The sequence below is a fragment of the Cylas formicarius genome, unplaced genomic scaffold, assembly GCF_029955315.1.
Source record: "Cylas formicarius isolate icCylForm1 unplaced genomic scaffold, icCylForm1.1 PGA_scaffold_7__23_contigs__length_41026272, whole genome shotgun sequence".
Lineage (NCBI taxonomy): Eukaryota > Metazoa > Arthropoda > Insecta > Coleoptera > Brentidae > Cylas > Cylas formicarius.
The window spans coordinates 6,086,425-6,109,675 of record NW_026844352.1 but is presented as its reverse complement, the minus strand read 5'-3'; the positions used below and the strand labels follow the sequence as shown (position 1 = coordinate 6,109,675).

The 23,251-nt window shown below is 35.7% G+C and overlaps 1 protein-coding gene across 1 annotated transcript; it reads left to right on the top strand.

Moving 5' to 3' along the window:
* Positions 1 to 326: 326 nt before the first annotated feature.
* Positions 327 to 10,832, top strand: LOC132705489 (uncharacterized). The gene is made up of 3 exons (XM_060676090.1): positions 327 to 639; positions 4,523 to 4,980; positions 10,179 to 10,832. Exons 1-3 carry the CDS (start codon positions 330 to 332, stop codon positions 10,515 to 10,517), a joined length of 1,107 nt encoding a protein of 368 aa, XP_060532073.1. The 5' UTR covers positions 327 to 329; the 3' UTR covers positions 10,518 to 10,832.
* The last annotated feature ends 12,419 nt before the right edge of the window (positions 10,833 to 23,251 follow it).

Below are 23,251 nucleotides of genomic sequence, written 5' to 3'. Positions count from 1 at the left end.
TTGTTCGGCCATATTTCAATCTTACAGCTTTCTTATATCTATGAACAGACTTTACCTAAATTTGTATACCGTTATTCATGCATTGTTCTATTAAACCTAAACCTAAACCTAAAGCCAGCAATAAGCTGTTAGCTGGGCTGTAGTTTGGAGACCCCTATAATAAAATATTGGTTCTGCATTGAAACACAGTTATTTTATTACCGTAATTTCATTTAATCTTTTAGTATCGCAGACGGAAAATGACCTATGGTCCTATTTAGTTAATTTACGTTCAGATTGTTCGACTCACAATAGACCACGGTGAAATTACAGTCGAGAGAGCTGAAACGATGCCGAAACAGCTCGCGTCTCTCGCAATTCCTGCAATTTGCAGGAATCAGCGCCATTACTACGGACTCTGGCTGGCCGGTTTTTTTTTCCACGCATCCGGCTGTTTCTATGTACATTTTGTAGACGGGACAGAGTTCCGTTACTCGGAACCGGTCACCAAGTTCGTGTGCGACGTTCACTACATAGTGTTGGTAATCAGCAACCTCGTTTGCTTATTACACGCGCTGAGGCTCGGAAAGTTGATCGTATTTTTGGCGAGTTTTGACATTTGCAGAGGTTCCCCGAAGATCAAGTTCCGCAAGGCGTTGGGTAAAGTCTGTTCATAGATATAAGAAAGTGACTAACTGATACGAATTTAGGAACGACCCGTGCAAGCTGTAAGAATGAAATATGGTCGAACAGGTCCGTAATTTGCTTAGAATTTAATTATTTGGGATTTTGTTAGGAAAGGTACTAAACAATATTTATTTATTTATGTATGTATTTATGTTTAAATCTAAAATAAAATTAAAAATTGTTTTTATTACCTACTTAAATTACTTAAAATTATTCACATAATATATCAGTATCACTATCGCTATCATCCTGTTCGCCTATTGCCTGTTCTAATTATTATTTGTTCTATATTATTTGCAATGTGGATATACCATTGTTCTGCTTTTTCTATATGTTTAACAGAATTTGCCTAACTTTGTATTATTATACATGTAGTGTTGGATTGTTGCTTTTGGGTCACATGAGGAAGGGGTTTTAGTCAACTGTCTACTGTGATAACTTGCATTGTCCATTACAATTACGCTATTAGGAGGAATGTTTGGAACTAGTTTGCTTTTGAACGAAGTTTCAAATAAATCAGCGGTGGTGTCTTCATGGTAATCCAGAGAATAATGTTTAATATTTTTCGCAGACAGAGAAAGTCCATTTGGAATCCAACCATCTTTAGAGCCAGCATGCAAAATAGTTATTCTTTTACCTCTTTTTGATGGCGCATTTGTTTTACACTTATCAGTTGAGTCAACCCAACCGTTTTCCGGGGTACCATAAGTATCGAAACAGGTTTCATCCAAGTAAATAATTGGCATTTGTTGTTCTCTGTAAATCCTAATTTTTTCTAGATATTCCAGTCGCCATTTACGAATTCTAAAAGATTCCATTAAAACTTGCCTTTTGTCAATTTTTTAAACTCTAAAACCTATGTGTTGAATACATTTCCATAAGGTAGTTTTGCCACATTTAACACCGGTTTCATCCTTTTCAAGCCTCCTAATTAAGATGTCTAATGTAGCCCCGCTTTGTTCCTCGTATAACTGGTAAATTTTACACCGTATTATATCTTGATCACTTTTATCTACACTCGAGAAAATGTCAGCATCGCTTCTTTTTTTTCCTCGCTGAAATGGAATTATTCACATTTTTCCATACAGTTGATGTTGGAATTTTCGTCAATGTGGCCGTTTCTTCTAAAGACGCTTGCTTACTGGCACCACGTTCAATGAGAGTCAAATAAACATTGTTTATAACTTCCTCAGTCTCAATAGAATAGCGTTTTCTACATTTGGGCGGGAGCATCTCCTGAGATACACTAGACTCGCAGATATTTTGCATAATTCGCTTACGATTCAACACACGCTGTATTACACACGAAATAAGAATGATTACTAATAAACTTAAACTAAGTAGTATACAAACACAGGTAGGTGTAAAATTATTTTCTATTACGGAGCACAATTTTACCTTGGATAATCCCATTCAAAAGCAATTGGTCACTTTCTTATATCTATGATCGGACCATATCGCGCTTGCGCTGTATGCTGTCATAGTACCATTTCTCACATAATTCACGACTAACTTAAGGGTTTCAGCAGAATATCTAGCTCCTCGTTTACTTTTACGGATATAATTTCCCACAATGGTGAATGCTAAAAAAATCTTGCCCCACTAAAGGAAATTGACGGGGCGAGTGCATCATATCAACAAAAACAATGCATCTTAGACTAGACAAACCATTTAATTAACATATGTACTTACAAAAAATTACCAATTAAATATGCACTAATTCACTGATGTTTATAGATTAAAAAAAAATCCCCACTCGATGATAAATTTCAAATGCGCAATTAAATTGAGCAACGTGTCACTAACACAACGGAAGACACAAATGGCCAGTATAATCATCATAATCGAATAGACAAGTGATTGAGCCAAAAGTTTCCGTAAACTGAAATTAAGGACAGTTCTATGAATGTATAAATGGCGCAAAACCAAATAAGACTTTTTCGCCAACAAAGATACATGTTCCACGAATCTAAGTCTACAATCAAATATAGCACCAAGGTTTTTATTACAATTTTGGGATACTTATTCAATGTTAGGTTTAGGAGAAAAGAACATTACACTGCATTTTTTAGCATTAAGTTGAAGATTATGCCCAGAAGAATATAGAAATAAGTTATACAAATTGATATAAAATAAAATAGCTGTCGTCAGTAAATGAATGCAAATTCAAATGTTCGATGGATATATGAATATCAGAAATATAAATTAAGAATAATATAGGTTAGCGAAGTAGTTTTCAAAAAATCGAAACATCATTAAAGCCGTAGTAACTCAATTTGGCGCACATAATTGTATGGTCAAGCCGATCAAAGGCTTTACAGTAATCGAATTTTAATTTTAAATTAATTCTTCTTTTTCATGTCGGTTCTCCATTCCTCAGGTTTGCTAACATCATGGCAATCCTGACCTTGGAAACCGCTGCTATGAAGAAGACATGTTAAACCATTCTCGCAGATTCCGCAACCAGGATATTCTTCATCTTCCAATTGATCTTCTGCCACAATCTTTCCCTGGCTTATCAAGTGAAGCAGCTCATACTTTGGACCTCGCATTATGTGACCCAGATAGACGATCTTTCTCCTTTTCACCTCTTTCAACACCTTTAACTCTTTGTTCATCCTGGGTTGGTTTTGTGCTTCGTCCATGATATTCTGTGCACTTTTCTATAAGTCCTCATCTCAAATGTCTCTATTTTTCTTTCGTACACTCTGTTAAGGTCCATTTCCAATTTCCTAAAATTGAACTGAGGTGGCTTTTACTTGATGAAAATCCATTTAACAAAATAACTTAGAACTAAAGCTGTAGTAACTCAATTTTGCGCACATAAGTTTATGGTCAAGCCAATCAAAGGCTTTACAGTAATCTAAAGATATAAGTGCAGTCGCAAGACCATTATCTAAAGAACTAATAATGTGATCGTTGATGTGTAAAAGTAGACTAATAGTACTAAAACCTTTACGAAATCCAGATTGACTGTTAATGACAATATGATTAGAAATAACATAATCATAAATTTGTATATTTATGACTTTTTCAAAAACTTTAGATAAAGTTGGAAGAATACTGATTGGACGAAGGTCTGAGAACTGGCTGGGATTGTTATTTTTTGCCAATGGTGTGATCAAAGCAAACTTCCAAATACTAGGAAAATAGCCTACTTCCAAACAGCAATTAATAACATGTGCAATGTATGGCGCGGTAATATGGAGGGTCATCTGAAGCATTCTAGCAGGTACAAGATCAACACCAGCAGAATTTGACTTAAAGTTTGAAATAATCGCTTTAATTGAGTCAATAGTTGCGAGTTTAAATGGAAATGGTATATTAGAGTTGAACTTGCGATTTTTATAGAAAGAAGTGGTTTTGGGGCATATTATAATATTGTCAAAAACAGAAGTAAAATAATGATTAATGTCACTGGGCTTTTTCAAGTTAGGTGGAATTTCCAAAGTCGGTCGATTACAAACACATATTTAAAGTTTTCCATATCTGCTTAGAATTCCTAGAATCGAAATTGTAAGACAAATACGCCGATTTTTCTTTAAGTACTGCACTTGTAACAACATTCTTTATAAGCAATGTAGTCAGCGATAGATTTGAATTTTTTATATTTCGACAATAAACTATCTCTCATTTTCATCATTTCACGAATAGTATGTGTTAACCAAGGAGCATAGATTTTGGTGATCTTATAAACGACAAAAGGAGCATGTTTATCAAACAATGAAGTTATGAAGAAATTGAATATATCTATTTTCTGAACAATATAATTTTCGTGAATAATGAGATGCCAAGGGATGCCGACAAGATCCTGTTGAAAAGAGTCATTATTGAAATCGTTGTATGACGTTTGCAGGGACGCTACTTTCTGTCGGATTGCTATTTGCTGTCGATTATCTCACGACCTCCGAGAAACAACGTACCCGTATCTACATGCAGGCGGTCATCCGGGATGGCGAATATTTCACGCATGCCACATCCGGGGCGATTATAGGCGTTTACATGCGCGCGATCAAGGCCTGCTTCGCAACAATTGCGGCAAATCTGAAGCTAGTCGTCGGGCAAACGTCAACGGGCGGTGCGACGCACAAAATAAAACTGATACGCAAGCAGCATTTCAAGCTTTGCGATTTGCTGGACCGTTTCAACTCGACCTTCGGCGTCTACGCGTTTTCCCACGTGGTTTGCCAAACCGCCACCATATTTCTGCACCTCACCGTGCTCGTAGGGTTCGCCCTGATCGGCGTTAACCTCGATCCTTGCGCACCGGCGGTCGACGGACTGGTCAGCTTCGCATGGATAATAACTTCGTGGGTAAAGTATGTCCCAAAGTATGTCGTTTTGGCATTTGACGGACCGTCCATTAAAACCTATTGTTATCTAAAAACCAAAAATCTATTTATAGGTAAGGGACGGCCCAAGTGGCGCAAACTGGCTGAAAATTGTCATATACAGGGTATTTTCTAATCGAATGTCAATAATTAAAGGGCTTTTTTGGCCAATCAATATCGGCTGAAAAAATTTTGGTACACTATGTAAAAAGTATTTTATTTTTTAAAATTTAATTTTAATTTTAAATAAGTTCTTCTTCTTCATGTCGGTTCTCCATTCCGGAGGTTTGCTAATATCATGGCAATCCTGACCTTGGAAACCGCTGCTCTGAAGAAGTCATGTTAAACCATTCTCGCAGATTCCGCAGCCAGGATATTCTTCTTCTTCCAATTGATCTTCTGCCCACAATCTTTCCCTGGATTATCGAGTGAAGCAACTCATACTTTGGACCTCGCATTATGTGACCCAGATAGACGATCTTTCTCCTTTTCACTTCTTTCAACACATCTAACTCTTTGTTCATCCTGCGTTGGTCTTGTGCTTCGTCCGCGATATTCTGTGCACTCTTCTATAAGTCCTCATCTCAAATGCCTCTATTTTTCTTTCGTACACTCTGTTAAGGTCCAATTTCCTAAAATTGAACTGAGGTGGCTTTTACTTGATGAAAATCCATTTAACAAAATGAATAAGAACTAAAAGTTCGGATTTTCACATGACAATTGTTTCGACAACACCGTGTCTTTATCAAATGTAATAATTACAAACTACTACTACTATATATACCGAAAAATGATAATAAAACCTTAAATAATATTGTTGTGGGAATTTAAGTTCAATAAAGGAGAGGTATTTAAAACTAATTGATCGTTAAGCAATACATTTGAATGTCTCATTTTGTTAATCTCCATGGCTTCCAACCACCAATTTTGCAAGAGGTTCATAAACTTAACAGACACAACATTTTCTGAAAATGAATTTGAGTTTTTGGAAAAAGGTTTCAACTTTAACTTACAGCACTGGTACATTAATGCTTAGGGATCGACTGTGCATTAGCAATTAAGGACATTAACGATTGTAATTTAAACAAACATGTATTAGAGAATATAATAAACTCTCAATTAATAGATAACAAAAAACACCAAGAAATTTCTTAAATGTCACTAGTAAAAACTATCAAAAAATAACATAATATTTAACGCATCACTATTGTCTTTTGATGTACAAAACTTATTTCCCATTATTCCACCTATGGATGTGGTAGATTTAGTTCACCCTAACTCGGAAACAGGTTAATCCATTGCTGAAACAAGATTTATTAGATTGCTTAATAGTATCTTTAGACCAAAATTATTTTGAATTTAATGGATAGATTTACATATCTAAGGACGGTTTGATTATGGGAAACCCACTTAGTCCTTTGTTAGCCGAGATTTTTATGGATAATTTTTAAAATATTATATTAGAACATCATTTAAGTAAAAGTTTTCTATGCTGGTATAGATACGTGGATGATGTCTTTGCTTGCTTTATTGGAACGGACAAACAATTGAATTTTTTTTTAAATTACATTAATTCATTACATAATCGTATAAAATTCACTATCGAGATTGACCAGGATAACTTTATTTATTTTTTTAGACTTAACTATTACGAAAACGTAAAACAAATTAGATTCTTCCATTTATCATAAACCTTCACACACGGACACAGTCATACATCATAGCTTAAATCACCGTTATGCACACAAAAAGGCTGCATTTGATTCTTTTATACACAGACTTCTTAATACGCTACTCTCAACAAAAAATTAACACAAAGAACTTAATATCATTAAACAAATTGTACTGAACAATGGCTACAATCCATCTATTATACATAAAATTATAAATAAAAAACAAATCCAGACAACAGTAAACTCTATGTATCCGAAACCTAATACAGAACACGAACAATTTAAAACAATTATCATAGGAGAACCTAGTGAAAAAGTTTCAAAACATTTGTCAAAATGTGGTTTAAAAATAGCTTGCAGAACTAAAAACACAATAGGAAATTTTTTAAAAAACAATAAAACGAAATATCCAAAATATCAAAAATCAGGTGCCTACAGGTTGAAATGCTGATCTTGTCCTAAAATTTATATTGGACAAACAGGTAAATCCTTCAAGAAACGCATTAATGAACATAAAAGAGCGTTCTGATTAAAGTAAAGGTTGACAATGATCCTGATGTCTCACCAGTCTAGGTTTTTCTGATTTAGCACTTCTACTAACTGATTATGCCTCACTTTATCAAACGCCTTGTTGTAATCTATGAAGCAGGCGTAAACTTCCCGATTGACATCGAGACAGCATTGTATGAGGATATTGTACGCAAATAACGCGTCCCGAATACTGTGTCCGTTTCTAAAACCGAACTGGGTGTCAGGGATGTTATCTTCGAGCTTCTGAAATACTGTGCGGTGTATAACTTTCAAATATACTTTTAGTGTGTGACTAATGAAGCTTATTGTACGGTATTCATCGCTTCTTTAGCCATTCCGTTGGTATGATCCTCGTTATGTATAATCTGTTGAATAATGCTGTTATAAAGTCCAAATCTTGCTCTTCAATCAACTTCAACACTTCCACAGGTATTTCGTCCGGACCCACCACTTTTTGTGGTCACTATTGCCCGTTTTACCTCTTCTTTCACAAACGTAGAACCCGCTTGTTCTTCAGTCATAGCTTGTATCTCTACTCTCTGATCATCGAACAAGTATTTAATGTACCTTTCCCATTGTAGCATCCCTCTCGACTCAATTTCCGTGCACTTACTCTTTAGCCATGTTTCTTTGGTTTGTCGGCTTTCATACCTTACTTTGTTTCTCAGCTCTCGGTAGTTGACATTCAATCAGAAAACACTCTGTATATTACCTTTATCAAGACCAGACTGTTCCTGCTTTGCATTTGATTAATTACTTTTTAATTGCTTACAGGGGCGTCTTTCAATTTTCAGCCCTTTTGAAAATTGGCCATTTCTTTTTTATTTATTGAAATTTTGGATTCAGATAAAAACATTATTAGGGCATTTTTTAAACGGAAATGCAGTGGCCTACTGAGATTTTCTCTACAGTTCTCCGTTTTCTTATAAATGAACACAATTTTCTTACTTTATCTGGCGATCATTGTTGAATATGGTATTAAAAATGCCTTTTTCAACCATATGGATTTATTGGTATTTGTGATGAAAAAAATCGTAAATACAGGGAATTTTTTTGTGTATGTAATTGTAGGCTGAGGGCAGCGCGAATTTTCTTGGGGTGCTTCGCCTTTACGACGACACTCCATTGATTCTTTTTTCGATAGAGGGTCATAATAGAGAACCATACTATCATCTCCCGTCACAATAGTTTCATAGTTCGAAACGTCGCTGCTGGTAATGAAGCGCGCTTATAATACAGTTCTTTCAAGCTTTAGAGGAAACTCTGAGTATTTTGATTCCAACAAATGATTTGGTTGGTTGGTTAAGTTATTTGTTTTTGTTAGACGATATCATTGACATGGTTGACTTTTGACATTTGACATTCATTCGTCTTTTAAACACACATGCACCCCATACAACCTCTACCAATTAGTAACACAGCCCACAGAATAACTGAATAACAGAATAAAGAGATCTTGCTGGATATCTCTGACCATTAGCTATGGCTGGTTAGGGGCAAGCCTCAAAGTCACTTATCGCGACTATACCTATTTTAATTATGGTTTGTTTGTTGTTCCTTAAAATATTGTTTATGGTATGACTGACTTTGATGAGATGCTTTCTTTGCTTATTAAAGACTTGTATTAAGACATGTTTCTGATCCGTCCACATTTAAACAATTTTTTAAATAAAGTGTTAAACCTCCTGCTAATAAGCCTAATACGAGGGCAGCGGTAAAATTTCCCGGCCTGAATATGAAAGAAACAAAGTAGAGTAACAATTTTTTATTGTTTTTCAATATAATCCCAATTTAACTTCAATACACTTATTACATCTTATTAACAACACAATCCATTTAAAAAAATATTCTTTTGGCTTGTAATAGTCGCTGGGGACCATATCTGGACTATATGGAGGATGATCTATCTGTTGGAACCCACACTGTAAAATGGCAGCTTGTGCAACACCAACAGTATGGACAGGTGCATTATCGTGCAAAAGACGCACGCCTCTAGTCAATTTTCCTCGACGTTTTACACGTTTGCAGTCTCGCAATTTATGTAATAATGTTGCGTAATATTTACCATTGACGGTGGTATTAGTTTCTTTAAAACATATCAAAAGAATTTCTTCATAATCCCAAAAGATCGTGGCCATCACTTTTTTTGTTGACTGGCAGAATCTGAATTTTCTTGGAGGTGCTTCACCCTTACGACTCCACTCCATTGGTTCTTTTTTCGATAGAGGGTCATAATAGAGAACCATAGTTTCATCTCCCGTCACAATAGTTTCTATCACAGCCTTCGGTTCCGACCCACAGAGTTCCAAAATAGACCACGTACACTCGAGACGGCGTTGTTTTTGAATAGCCGAAAGGTTTTTAGGAACCCATCGTGCACTAACCTTATGCGTACCTAAATGGTCATGGTCACAAAGCTTAGTAATTTCTGACATTTCCTTGACCTTTAAACCTCGATCACTCAATACCACGTTTTCCACAATCGCAACAATATCTTTCGTTACGAGCTCCACTGGTCGACCAATTCTTGAATCATCTTCAAGAGACTCCTGCCCCATTCGAAAACGTTTTAGCCATTCTTTCGCTACAGAATACGAAGGAGAATTTTGGCCGTACACACCATCCAGCCTTTCTTTAATAATTTTAGGTGCTAACCCTTCTTTTGTCAAAAACTTTATTACTGCTCTGTACTCAATTTGCGTTATTTGCGACATTTTTTCGGACACGTCTTGTTTAAAATGCTGTCAATAAAAAAACTATTTGACGCAAGACTTCATTTTTTTTGTAGCCTACTAAGATATATATTTAAAAGATGACAAAGTTTTATCGTGATACTGGAGCTGCATCTATGTCAGGCCTGGAAATGTTGGCGCTAATCTCGTATATTCCTTCATTTACCAAGTAAAATATGTGACGTAATTTTTAAAGAAATGTGATCCGTTATATTAAATTAACATTACATCTATGTCGTTTTCAGTTTCAGGCGACCATTTTGGCTGGCATCGGACATGGAATCCAGAAAGAAAACGTCGACATTCTTGCGATCTGCCACAAGTTGTCCGCCGAAATTTCCAAAATGCCGAGCACCGACCGCAAGAGGGCGCTTAAACAAGAGACTCAGATTTTCGTTCAACAGATAAGCTGCAGGGACGCCAGCATCTCTACGGGTGGTATTTTCGTGGTCAATTACAAGATACTGGGGTCTATACTATCCATCGTAACTACTTACATGGTGGTCTGTATTCAGTTTATGCTGAGAAACGCCGCAGTTTCCGGAAATAATTCGAATGTGACAATCGCCTGGAGTAATACTTAAGGGCTTCACTCATAATCAGCTAATTGTTTGTGTCAATCAAGGTTACATAAAAAGAACTAAAGATTCTGAGTAAGTTGTTTATTTGCACTATCCTCTAATACGCGGACCACTATGAAACTTTCGCAAAATCGATGGAATTTAATTGTGCATGCATCCTGTATAAAGAGTTCTTCGCATCTCGTCGAACTTCAAAGTTACAGCAAACATCGGTATATATTAAAATTTATACAAATAATAGCAAATTTCGCGCCCTGTATAATAATAACCTGAAACTCTCTCTCTCGACACAGTTTACGATACTGTTCAAATAAAATTATCCCATCTTTAACGGTTTTTCATTTATCGCCAATAATTTACACAGAAAAAAGGAAATTTTTAGGATCTTTTAGATTTTTTGCCCCTAAACGACACACCCTGTATATGATTCAAACAAAGTTCGAAGTAGAGGATATAGCCCTGGATTTTCCACGTTTCCTGGTCCAAGAATTTTTTTGGAAAATAGTAAATGGTTTTCGAGAAAATAAGTTTTTTCTGAAACCATAAAATTACCAAAAAAAAAATTCAAAAATTTTAAAAAAATACTGAATCATAGCCTTTCGGTTATAACCAATTTTCAATAATAGGGGGACCCATTTTTCAGTTTTTTTGAATTTACAGCGCACGCTGTATATTTTTGAAAAATTGTCAAGTATAAAAGTTTATGGAGCTGTATCTTCTGCGTCTTCTGCCTGCCCGGGGCAAAGCTGCATATATATGCCAAATATGAAGTCGATTACTTCAAATTTCGGACACTTATCGTGTTTCATAACAATGTCCACAAACATTCGAAAATCGCGAAAAAAAGATGGATACCGGGGTTGGATCAGGGCAATTTTTTATAAGCTTATGTGCCTCGTTGAGAGTTAAAAAGGAGACAAATTTCAATTTTGTAGTTTCAACGGTTTGAAAGTTATTCAGGAAAAACCAAAATACGAGAACGGAGAACGCGCTGACAAAAAAATTTTTTTTTTCGAAGCTGATCATTTCAGTACCAGTACGTTATCGAGATATAAAAGTTTTATACGAGCATAGATACTTCCTAAATTTGAAGTCGATACCTGCAAATTTGAGACACATATGACATTTTTGAATATTGCACAGAATATCTCGAGCACTCTGTACAATATGTTAAAACCATAAATACAAAAGTCGAAGCTATGTATACGGCCCATATTGCCATGTAAAAGAATTTGATAACTAATACGTAATATTTTAGTTATAGTGAATTTTCCAAAAATGAATTACACATTTTTCAGTTTTTGCGAAAAAAGAAACGGTGCAAACTAAAAAAAGATCGCTATGTGCCATCTTTAAAAGGAGCCAAATTTCAGTATCCTAGCTGAAACCATTCGAAAGTTATTCGAGTTTTTAAGGAGCGTCGACAGGGAACAGAGAACAGAGAACGGAGAACAGACGTTGAGAAAAAAATTTCTTTTTTCGACCCTGATCATTTCTGTACCCCTAGGACTTACCGTTTCCAAAATATGAGTTTCCCTGCCATCGATTTTTGGAAAGTAACATGGCCCTCAAAATCAGAAGCTAGATTGCTTGCCGTCGTTAACAGTAAAGCTAAAAGCTAAAGCTACTGGACGCTGGATATAAATTGCACTATAACGATTATATAATTGGTGGCCTCTTGAAATAAAGTGACCAGTAGATCATAACCGACCGGAGTAGTATCTCCGCCAAGTAGTACGATCTTGAGGTTGGACGCTTGTTGGTAGAGATCGAACAGGTCGTCATTAAAACGGTCGCCTGCTTCCATGGACTTCATGGGCGATAAATTGAGGTACAAGTGACATAGCCGCGTTGTCCTTTTGCTCTCTGCACTTATAGAATGACCGATGGCGCTTAGCGTAATCGTCTGAAACTAAACAAAACCATTCGAAGCTGTTAAGTAGATCAAATTGATTTATTGGATTTGATGATAGAATGAAAAACATGTCAAAGAAATTATTTTATTAGATGTTGAACGGCAAAAAAAATAGCGTTATTTGAAATTGAATTGAAATATCCCCAGAGGAAACAATCCATTGGAGTCATATCTGGAGATCATGAAGGGCATTCTATTGATCGATTTGGATTTGGCAAAGAAACTGTGGGAGTAGTAATTAGGTAATTTCGAAAAAGCTGTAAATATCGGGCACCAGTAAGATTTTGATGAACAAAATGAGGTCCAATAATTTTGCAATCCAAATTCCTGTCCAAATAATTATTTCTTGTGGATATCGCGTATACCTACAATGTGACTTCATCACCACGCGGTAGCTGACCATGAAAAAATGGATTTAAGTTGCACATTTCCATCACAGTTTCACAAAACTCTAGCCTCCGGTCAGGATCATTATCAATGTGATCTTCATTGGCTAACATCATTATTTGAAGCTACTTCCGAAGATGCACGATGTCAATGTCTAAAGAATTTATGTTAATAATAAGTTCATCCACGTTGTCTTGTAGATTATCGGCGGACCACATTTCGTTTTCGGATTTTTCTATCTTGACCATAATTATATGAATCTTGTTCAGTAACATGTTGAAATTCTTCATTTATTAACCCATATTATCCGAAGCATAAAAAAAATAAAAAAATGCTTTTTTGCTCTGAAATTAGTTATTTTGTTGCACTAAAGAATACATTACATGTGTCAAAAAAACTCGAAACGTACAAAAAAATACTGGTGCTTATACAAAGCAATGGGAAAAAACATTAAATAATGTTTTGGGGCACATAAGATGTAACATATAATTTAGACAAACGAAAGTTCAAATTCGACAGAAAACAACTAAAAGTAGATTGTTTTCCAAATAGAACCTGATTTGATACAAAAAAACGCATATTATTTTAGGCGCGTGAGCGCGCACCACTGGTAACCCCCGGTTTCATTTTTGGTGATATTTTACAAAGCATGAAGTATGTATGTTACGTGTTTTGCTAAGCAAATGTAGCCTCGCATTTAGGTTTTTATTTATAGTTCACGAAATGAAAGAAGAAATTTTTATTAATAAATTATTTATAAAATGTAATTTCAAGACATATTGTTAAACATTTTTAAAAAGCGTCTCTGTGATCGCACAGCATTGCTTAATGTCACTGACGACCTCTTTAGGGCTCAGGATGTGTCAAAAATACTTTTTTGATTTTATTGGATTATAGCAAAGCCTTCAATATCTTAAATCATAGTCTTCTTATTTTAAAATTAAAGTTCTTCGGTTTAATCGTCACCGCCATTGCTTTTATGAAAAGTTACTTGGAAGGTCGCCGGCAGAAAATTACGTTAGAATTAGTGGTGTCTGACTTTCTGCCAATTCTAAGGGGAGTTTCGCAAGGCAGCATTTTGGGACTTTTATTGTTCTCTATTTGCACCTCTGACTTCACTAGGCACTTGAATAAATGCTATTCTCATCAGTATGCAGGTGATATACAAATATTCATTCATTCTCGGTCAAAGATTTGTATTACAATTTGTATTGCAATTGATTTGTATTACAATAGCATAAATGAGGATCTTGAAGTGATTTCAGAATCTCCAAAGCCTGGTCTGAAATTAAACGATTCCAAGACCCAGGTTGTTCTTTTTGGTAATAAAAAAGAGGAAATGATCCAGTATAACGATCTGAAACTTCTTTGAATGGTACTCCGCTTGAATTTGTCGACTAATGTAAAAACTTAGGAGTCTTTCTTGACAGTAGGCTGCTTTTTGATTCTCACTTGTCTTATTTACTGCAGAAGTCCTACGGGAAGCTGGAAGTATTTTACATTTATAAAGACTACTTATCTACTGAGAATAAACTTAAATTGTGTGACTCTCTTATACTCTTTCTATTGGGATATGCGGACGTTGTATACTGTCCGGAAAGACCAATACAGCTTACAAAAATTGCAGAATGCCTGTTTGGGATACAGAAAGATATTCTGTGCATCTGTCTACGTTAGTGAATAAAATTACTAGGTACGAAAAGTCCCGGTATCTCTATGATAGACTGGTCAGGGGTAGTGACATACATAACAGGGCGACTCGTCACCGTAACCTGTTCTATGTTCCCAACCATAGTACGGCTGCGTTTCAGAGCTCTTTCACATATAACGCTATTAAAACTTACAATTCCCTTCCACTGGATATTATTACTTGTTCATCCACTTCTACATTTAAAAAGGAATTAAAGGAGCTGGTAAGATTAAGTAGATGCTGAACCGCTTTTTTTTATATTTGTTTTTTTTTGCTTATTGTTTTTGAATGTTGCACTTGCTTTTTTCCAGTGTTTATTTTTTTTCTTCCTTTTTTTTAGCCCCCTTTGATTTGTTTGAAATTGTCAAATTCTGAATCTTGGGTGGACTTAAGGAACTTATTTAAATGTGTTAGTTTTTTTTTTCTTGTTAAATCCTCATTGTATGGGTGGTTAGGTGGAGTAGCACTGCTAGAGCTCGCCACGTGTTCAGCTCTATTGTAGTAAATTCTTTTTATTGTTCTTTAATAAAGGCTACTTATTATTATTTTTATTATTATTTTCTGTTAACCTAATTGACAACAGGCATAATAGACCCCGCTCTCATCTAAATAGATATTACAATTTTGTGGGCGAAACTTAAAGAAAAACTTCACATAGCCTTATCTTCTTAAAAAAAATTTATAATTTGCAATTAAAATTGGCGGAATACTTTTGAAAAAATAATCGTTATGAAAAGTAGCGAAAATTTGACCGACTTGGGCGCTTTTTTCTTGAAATAGAAGTTGTCTTTTCAGTAACGCCACTCAGTTTTGCAGCGCCACTCTCAGCAAATGATATTAAAAATCACCGAAATCAAGTTCAAAAGTGTGGAGTTCAATGCACAGTCTTCAACGGGGTGTTCGTTAGATGTCCGATGACTTAAAGTGTGCTATCTGGGTGTGTTACTCACCAACGAGATGCAATTTTTGAAGACGTAGTAATTGGTCACGTCGTCCTGGTAGAACCTGTCGCCCAGCGAGTGTATTGCTATGACGACTGCCGCGCACATGATCACCCCGATGCATCCGACCGCCCCTATTGCCGAGACGCAAGCGCCGTACATCGCGTTGAAGCGTCGCGACTCTTCGTACATCTCCAGGTGGACGTCTCTCAGTAGCGTCATGTCGCGCAGACTTTTATTAGTTTCTGCAGCGAGTCTGCTCATCGTCGCGTGGAAAACAGCGTTCATATCCCGCTGTAGTTTCCTAAATTCGTTGACAACGAAGAGAGTGATGGAGACCAGAAGCCAGCAGGAGAGGTCCTGGAAGCTGCGCGCTAATACGAACTCATGCCGTACCCAATTTTGAGGCCTCGACAAAAACCAGTAATCCAGATAATTGACGGTGACGAAGAAAACCGACCATATAATCCAAAACGGTAGTGGCACGCGCCGCTTGGGGTCGCCGAAGTTGTACTTGGACGATATCCTGCGGAAAGCGACGAGAAATCTGCGCCGCATGAAGTTGCGAGTGGCTGCGAAGTTTATGACGAACATTTTGAATTCGATAGCGAAATCCAAAAGCAGGATGATGAGGTTCTTGTTGTTGTACACGATCAGGGTTTTGCCGTAGAGGGAGCAAGCGTAGGCTGCTACTATTAGAAACAGCAGGAGTGCCGGCGGGATGATTTCCTTCGTGGTTAAAGCGCACATCTTTGTGCCAATGTCGGTTGATTTCTGTATTAATCTGATGACGCGAGATTAAATTCATTTCGGGCGATATGCGGGACACGTTAAAGCGTCATTTGCGTCGAGTGCTGATCGTTGAGCGACGTAATGCATTATTAATGAACCTTTGTAAATCTATGAACCGGGTGTCCCAGTAAAACGGAGGGTCCTAGAAATACAAGTAAATTTTGTACAAGAAATTATTGTCGAGTTTCTAAAATGGCCACCAGCAGCACATACGTCACGAACAGCGCTGCATTTAAATAGTCTTTGGGCCGTATGTGTTGCTGAACTAGAACTCCCTTTGTTTAGGTTATGTGGGTAGGAACTCACTTCATGTATCTACTAACAGGTGTAATTGTTACGTTGACTTTTTAAAAGCGGTTTCGATAAAATAAACGAAATAGAAATTGATGGATATTTATTCTTGAACGAAGACGGAAGTAATAGGTTATGTGGTACATGATTATTGATTATATTTTGACACCCACCTGCAGTGCCAATTTAAAAAAAAGTGTAAATATAACAGCTTGAAGATTTTTACTCTATTATCTTATGTAAATGGCAGAAAAAACAAACGACGATCGCAGACTGTCAAAATGACAGTAACATTTTTTTTATTGGATTGCCCTATATTATTAGCTTAAATCGTAGATATTTTTCTTTCCTGATTTCGAAAACATATAGTTTTTGAGATATTTTAATTTAAAAGTGATTATCATTCGATTCCTGAACAATAGCCATATTGTTTAAAAATGTCAAATCTGTTCAATAATGTTCTACGTTTGACAACTAATCAAAACTAATGATCTGCAGCGTAAGTTAAATAACTTAAGATATTTCGAATGAGTTATACTGTTACTAACGAATACATAAGTTTCGGCTTGTCACGGTCAAAATTAGTTGTGGTTGGTTTAGGTAGGGGTTTCAACAGAACTTTGAATCGAACAAGCAACTAAATGTGCCCATGGCAAAACTAACCAAAACTTACCAAAACGTACTGGACCAAACAAGCGTTCGAGATCACTTAATCGAATAAGCAACTTACGCTATGCTGATACACAAAGTACCAACTAACCAAAGTAAAATTAATTAGACTATGATATGATAATATATATGAGCATTTAAATGCATAAAATTTTCAGAATATATGCAACGAAACAACAAACAAATGCAAATATGCACTTTTATTATACTAATAATAATGAACATTAAGGTTATTCTAAAAAGATATAAATGAAACAAAATAAAAGAAAATGAAATAAATGCCAGGAGCCGGAGGAGATGCATGAAGGGAGTTCTGGCCCACCTAACCTAAACATTTTTAACCCAAATTTAAATTTCCGTAGGTGTGTATAAATTTAAATTCTAAATACTAAGTATATTTATGTTCAATACGATTTATTAGTGAGGTTATTCCAAGTTGTGACACTTAGAAGACTATACTACTTAAATGTTATTAAGGTGAGTTTATACAGCATTCAATATACTTTTTTTATACAGATATTTAATATAACCCAAACTTTTAAATTCTGCTTATGAGAAACACTGAAAAGTTAACCGTTTTAATATCAATATATGCAAAATTCCCATAAAATAATAGAAAAAGCAGTTATATTTTATTTATTTTGCTGATAAAAGCTAGTAACGTGACGTTAAATTTAATTATAAAATTAAATTATAAATTATTTTTTTTATCAAAACTACCCTCAAATTTCAATGAACGAACTTTTTAAATTAAATTAAATATTAAGTCAAATCTTTGTACCCATAAACTCACTTCAAGAATGACGGTACATTACTATTTATGCTTACTTGCCAGCTTATACACCACGCACTTCAGCTTGAGTCATAAACATATCCACTGTGGGTAAATTGTCTGATTGCCCTTTTATAAGACCCTCATCAACAATTTTCAGTCTTTCATAAAACCACCAAGTACCAAAAAAAGCAAAACTAAACAAAACTTTCTCCGAAAATTACTAAATATCAGGTTCTATAAATTTCGATAGTATTGTTCCTGAAATTATTCAAATTTATTTTTCAGGTAATTTAATTGTAATTGGAAATTTTCTTTTTATGGGAACTTCCTTTTAATAATATCTTGAGATGTTAATTGCATTTAGATAATTTTTATTTTTTAGGACGGTCTCTATTGATAATAAATATGCTTTTCTGTAATTTTTCAAAGTGCTGGCAAAATACCTTTAGGATACGGAATTTTCCGTAATGGTTCAATTATAGACTTTTTCCAGATCTCTGGGATATTTTATATTAGTATCGCCATATTTATTAAATTTATTAATCGTTTTAACTTTATATCGCTCCTACAGTAGAAGGTTTGACCTCAATGATATATTTTGTAAGGGTATGATCTGTTCATAGATATAAGAAAGTGACCAATTGCTTTTGAATGGAATTATTCAAGGGTAGTCATTAACATACAATGCAACAAGATTATTACCTAAAGTTTCGGAATTTAAATTCAGGTAAAACTGTGGTCCGTAATAGAAAATAATTTTATACCTACCTGTGTTTAATATTCTTTGGTTTGGTATACTACTTAGTTTAAGTTTATTAGTAATCATTCTTATTTCGTGTGTAATACAGGGTGTGTTGAAAATCGTGTGCGAATTATGCAAAATGTGTGCGCGTGTAGTATATCTTAGGAGATGCTCCCGCCCAAATGTAGAAAACACTATTCTATTGAGACTAAGGAAGTTATAAACAATGTTTATTTGACTCTCATTGAACGTGGTGCCAGCAAGCAAGCATCTCTAGAAGAAACGCCCACATTGACGAAAATTCCAACATGAACTGTATGGAAAATTTTGAATAATCGCATTTCAGCGAGAAAAAAAGAAGCGATGCTGACATTTTCTCGAGTGTAGATGAAAGTGATCAAGATATAATACGCCAGTAAATTTACCAGTTATACGAGGAACAAAGCTTGCCTACATGAGATATCTTAATTAGGTGGCTTGAAAAAAATGAAACCGGTGTTAAATGTGGCATAACTACCTTTTAGAATTCGGAAATGTCGACTGGAATATCAAAAAAAAAATTTGGATTTACAGAGAACAACAAAGGCCAATTATTTACTTGGATGAAACCTGGTTCGACACTTATGATACCCCGGAAAACGGTTGCGTTGACTCAACTGATAAGTGTAAAACAAAGGCGCCATCAAAAAGAGGTAAAAGAATAACTATTTTGCATGCTGACTCTAAAGATGGTTGGATTCCAAATGGACTTTCTCTGCCAAAAAAATTAAAAATTCTTCCCTGGATTATCATGAAGACACCAATGCTGATTTATTTGAAAGTTGGTTTAAAAACAAACTAGTTCCAAACATTCCTCCTAATAGCGTCATTGTAATGGACAATGCAAGTTATCATAGTAGACAGTTGACTAAAACCCCTTCCTTATGTCACACAAAAGCAACAATCCAAAACTACATGTATAATAACAACCGACATTTATTTTCACGAAGATTATACCAAAAAGCAATTAATTGTGGTTCTACAAAGCTTGAATCTACAAAAGGAATACGTCTGTGATAATTATGCAAAAAATCTATCGCATACAGTTTTAATGCTTCCACCTTGCCACTGTATATTTAATTCCATTGAACATGTTTGGCATCAACTGAAATCTACCATTCGTCGTAACAATGACTTTCCCCGTGTTAACTCCAACGTCCTCAAACTTATAGAAACCGAAGTTTTTAACATCCCTACACAAAGTTGGGTAAATTCTGTTATACATATAGAAAAAGCAGAACAATCGTTTATAAATATTGCAAATATTATAGAAAAAATAATAATTAGAACAGGCGATGATAGCGATAGTGATACTGATATATTATGTGAATAATTTTAAGTAATTTAAGTAAGTAATAAAAATAATTTGTAATTTTGATTGAAATTTAAACATAAATACATACATAAATAAATAAATATTGTTTAGTATCTTTTCTAACAAAACCCCAAATAATTAAATTCTTCGCAAAGTGCGGCCCTGTTAGGCCATATTTCATTCTTACAACTTGCCCGAGTCTTTCCTTAATTCATATCAGTTAGTCAATTTCTTATATCTATGAACAGACTTTACCTTCATTTATAAGATTTAGGTTAAACTTATACTTTGTCACTCTACTGGGGTAAAATTTAATTTTCCACTGCGATGTTATGTCTGTGTTATGCCATTAACGCGTTGGAAAGCAATCAGCATTTATCGACTCACTTAATGTCACTCCATTTGGTGGTAAAGACTTCCCATCGAGCGCCTTTTTCAGTATTGCCAAAATGGCGGACACCCGAACGGTTCTAGGAGTTGGGAAAACATCGTGGTTCCGCAGAAAACGTTTTCGCAAATTTTTCCACGCCGTTTGGTCAGCGATAGTGATCGCATGCGATTTCACATCCCCCGTAGAGTTACCCGGAAAGGATTCGGTCGCCACTTATGTCGAGACGATAGCCAACACATTCTGGACGATCGCCATCGTCATTTTGGTAATGTCCCACTCGAACTCGGAGCAGCTGGCGAAGTTCCTCCGTAGACTTGAGCGGATTACGCTGAAAATTAATCGAGAACACAAATTCGTGAACTGCCCATCTGCGTGGCACTTGCCGGCAGTTCTAACATGCGCGTTGGATATGCTATTCCAAGGGGTCACGTTCGATAGGCGAAATTGGAGTTATCTGGCGTGTCGGACCTTCCTTCATTGCAGTTACTGGACGAACGTGCGTTTCATGTACGGTTTTGCTTGGAATTTGGTGCGAAATTTCGTATGGTTACGCAAAAAGCTGGAAACGGAGTGTCGTCTTGTAATGCTCAGATTGCGAGGAATCAGAAAGGAGCACTTCGAGCTTTGCGACGTGCTCGAAACGTTCAACGAGATCTACGGGTTCGCCATTTTCGCGACGGTGCTCTCATCCACGATGATCATTCTGTGCGGCTCGACGCAGTTGGTAGAATACGCACTAGTAGAGCATCACCGCGCATACGCCGTATTAGTTCGCAGCGTCGTACTGACGTTATGCTGCACGGTAAGCACGAACACCGAAATAACAACTCCTTTAACGTAGCGGCGACTTCATAGGCGACCCCAGACGCACTGGTCGAATGCTGGCTAAATGATATTTTCGTTTGCGTTATTTTTAGTCATTACTTCTCACCTGGTGACCTTTATTGTTGACCAATGTATTATTTTTATTTTTATGTATTATTTTTATTTATTAATTTTTATTATTATTTGTAGAATTTTAGCTTTGGTTAGTTCGACATCTCAAATTGAATTTTGCCCTTGACAGATTGAAGATGTCGAGAGATTGTCAGTGATGTTTTGAATATAAGCAAGTGTGGTAAGTGCAGAGTTGATTCCACCCTCCTTGGAAGGTTGTGGTGTGATGTGAAATATCAAATCGGCTCAAAGAATATGAAATCGCCCTGATACTGTAACAAATAAATTTATCAACAATTGTCGAATATCTTCAAGAAACCGAATATCAAATTTTATTCAACTAAAATTCTTATATATGGGAATCGATCTTCCGGGAAAATGTTCATGCAACTCCTTTAGCTCCGACCTGTTCAAACAATATACGAATGACAATAATTAATAATTAAGGGCGCTATTTTTGGGTCCATTTTAAAAAGAAAAATATATATAACTTTTGAGACACAGGGTGCTAAAGTTTTCAAAAACAAAATATATTTTTTCAATATCTGTAATACTCATATAGCTAGTAGATAGCCCGTGCTGACAGTACAGGAACTCATGAAGCAATTATGTAATAATTTCTTGAGAAGGTCCAGTCAACGTGCGCATGCTCTAGAGTTAAAATTTCGTTTTTAACCAACTGCAGCTCTAATGGCAAATTCTGACATTCGACTCAACAGACCTTGCGGTTTTCGACAAACAACATGGCAGCTGACATATTTTTTTTGCTTGTAAATCGGCGCAAAGCATTTGCTTTCATAAACTCACCTCACTCAACCTTCTATTGAAATAACTTTGAGATGCTAGACATCGCACAAAAATGTCCAAGAAGCACCTCCCATAGGCAGCAGTTGAAAAGCGGTATTTCTTATGCTTGTTCCAGCAAAAACTCAACTTGTAACTTAATTTTCCTGTAATTCTTGTAATTCTTGTACACTAAAACATGTTACCCAAACATTCTTCGTAGCTATTTAAGTGTACCTAAAATTGTAGGGAATACCTGTTTAGTAATTTGTGTAAGTCAATTTTCCAGTTTGCTGAATGTAAATTACGAGGGCAGCGCCAAAATTTCCAGGCCTGAATATAAAAGAAACAAAGTAGAGTAACAATTTTTTTATTATTTTTCAATATAACCCCCCTTAACTTCAATACACTTATTACATCTCTTTATTAACAACTCAATCCCTTTCAAAAAAAATATTCTTTTGGTTTGTCTGTAAAATGAGCTAAAGCAGGCTCTTTTATTCAACTTCGACGTTAAACCGCCGTCCACGTAAGTCCAAACAAATAATATCCAAACAAATAATAGTCGCTGGGGGAGGATGATCTATCTGTTGGAACCCACACTCTAAAATGGCAGTATGGACAGGTGCATTATCGTGAAAAAGACGCACGTCTCTGGTTAGTTTTATCGTCGTTATCGTTAGATCGTCGCCATCACCTTTTTTGTTGACTGGCAGACTCTGAATTTTCTTGGAGGTGCTTCACCCTTACGACGCCACTCCATTGATTCTTTTTTCGATATAAGGTCATAATAGAGAACCATAGTTTCATCTCCCGTCACAATAGTTTCATAGTTCGAAACGTCGCTGCTGGTAATTAAGCGCGCTTATAATACAGTTCTTTCAAGCTTTAGAGGAAACTCTGAGTATTTTGATTCCAAAAAATGATTTGGTTGGTTGGTTAAGTTATTTGTTTTTGTTAGACGATATCATTGACATGGTTGACTTTTGACATTTGACATTCATTCGTCTTTTAAACATACATGCACCCCATACAACCTCTATCAATTAGTAACACAGCCCACAGAATAAC

Bases quoted from the DNA above. Each gene is read 5' to 3' on its own strand.
- LOC132705489 (XM_060676090.1), top strand. From the start codon at position 330: ATGCCGAAACAGCTCGCGTCTCTCGCAATTCCTGCAATTTGCAGGAAT. The intron at 640-4,522 runs GTAAAGTCTGTT...TGACGTTTGCAG, and splicing joins CAAGTTCCGCAAGGCGTTGG to GGACGCTACTTTCTGTCGGA. The intron at 4,981-10,178 runs GTAAAGTATGTC...TGTCGTTTTCAG, and splicing joins CATGGATAATAACTTCGTGG to TTTCAGGCGACCATTTTGGC.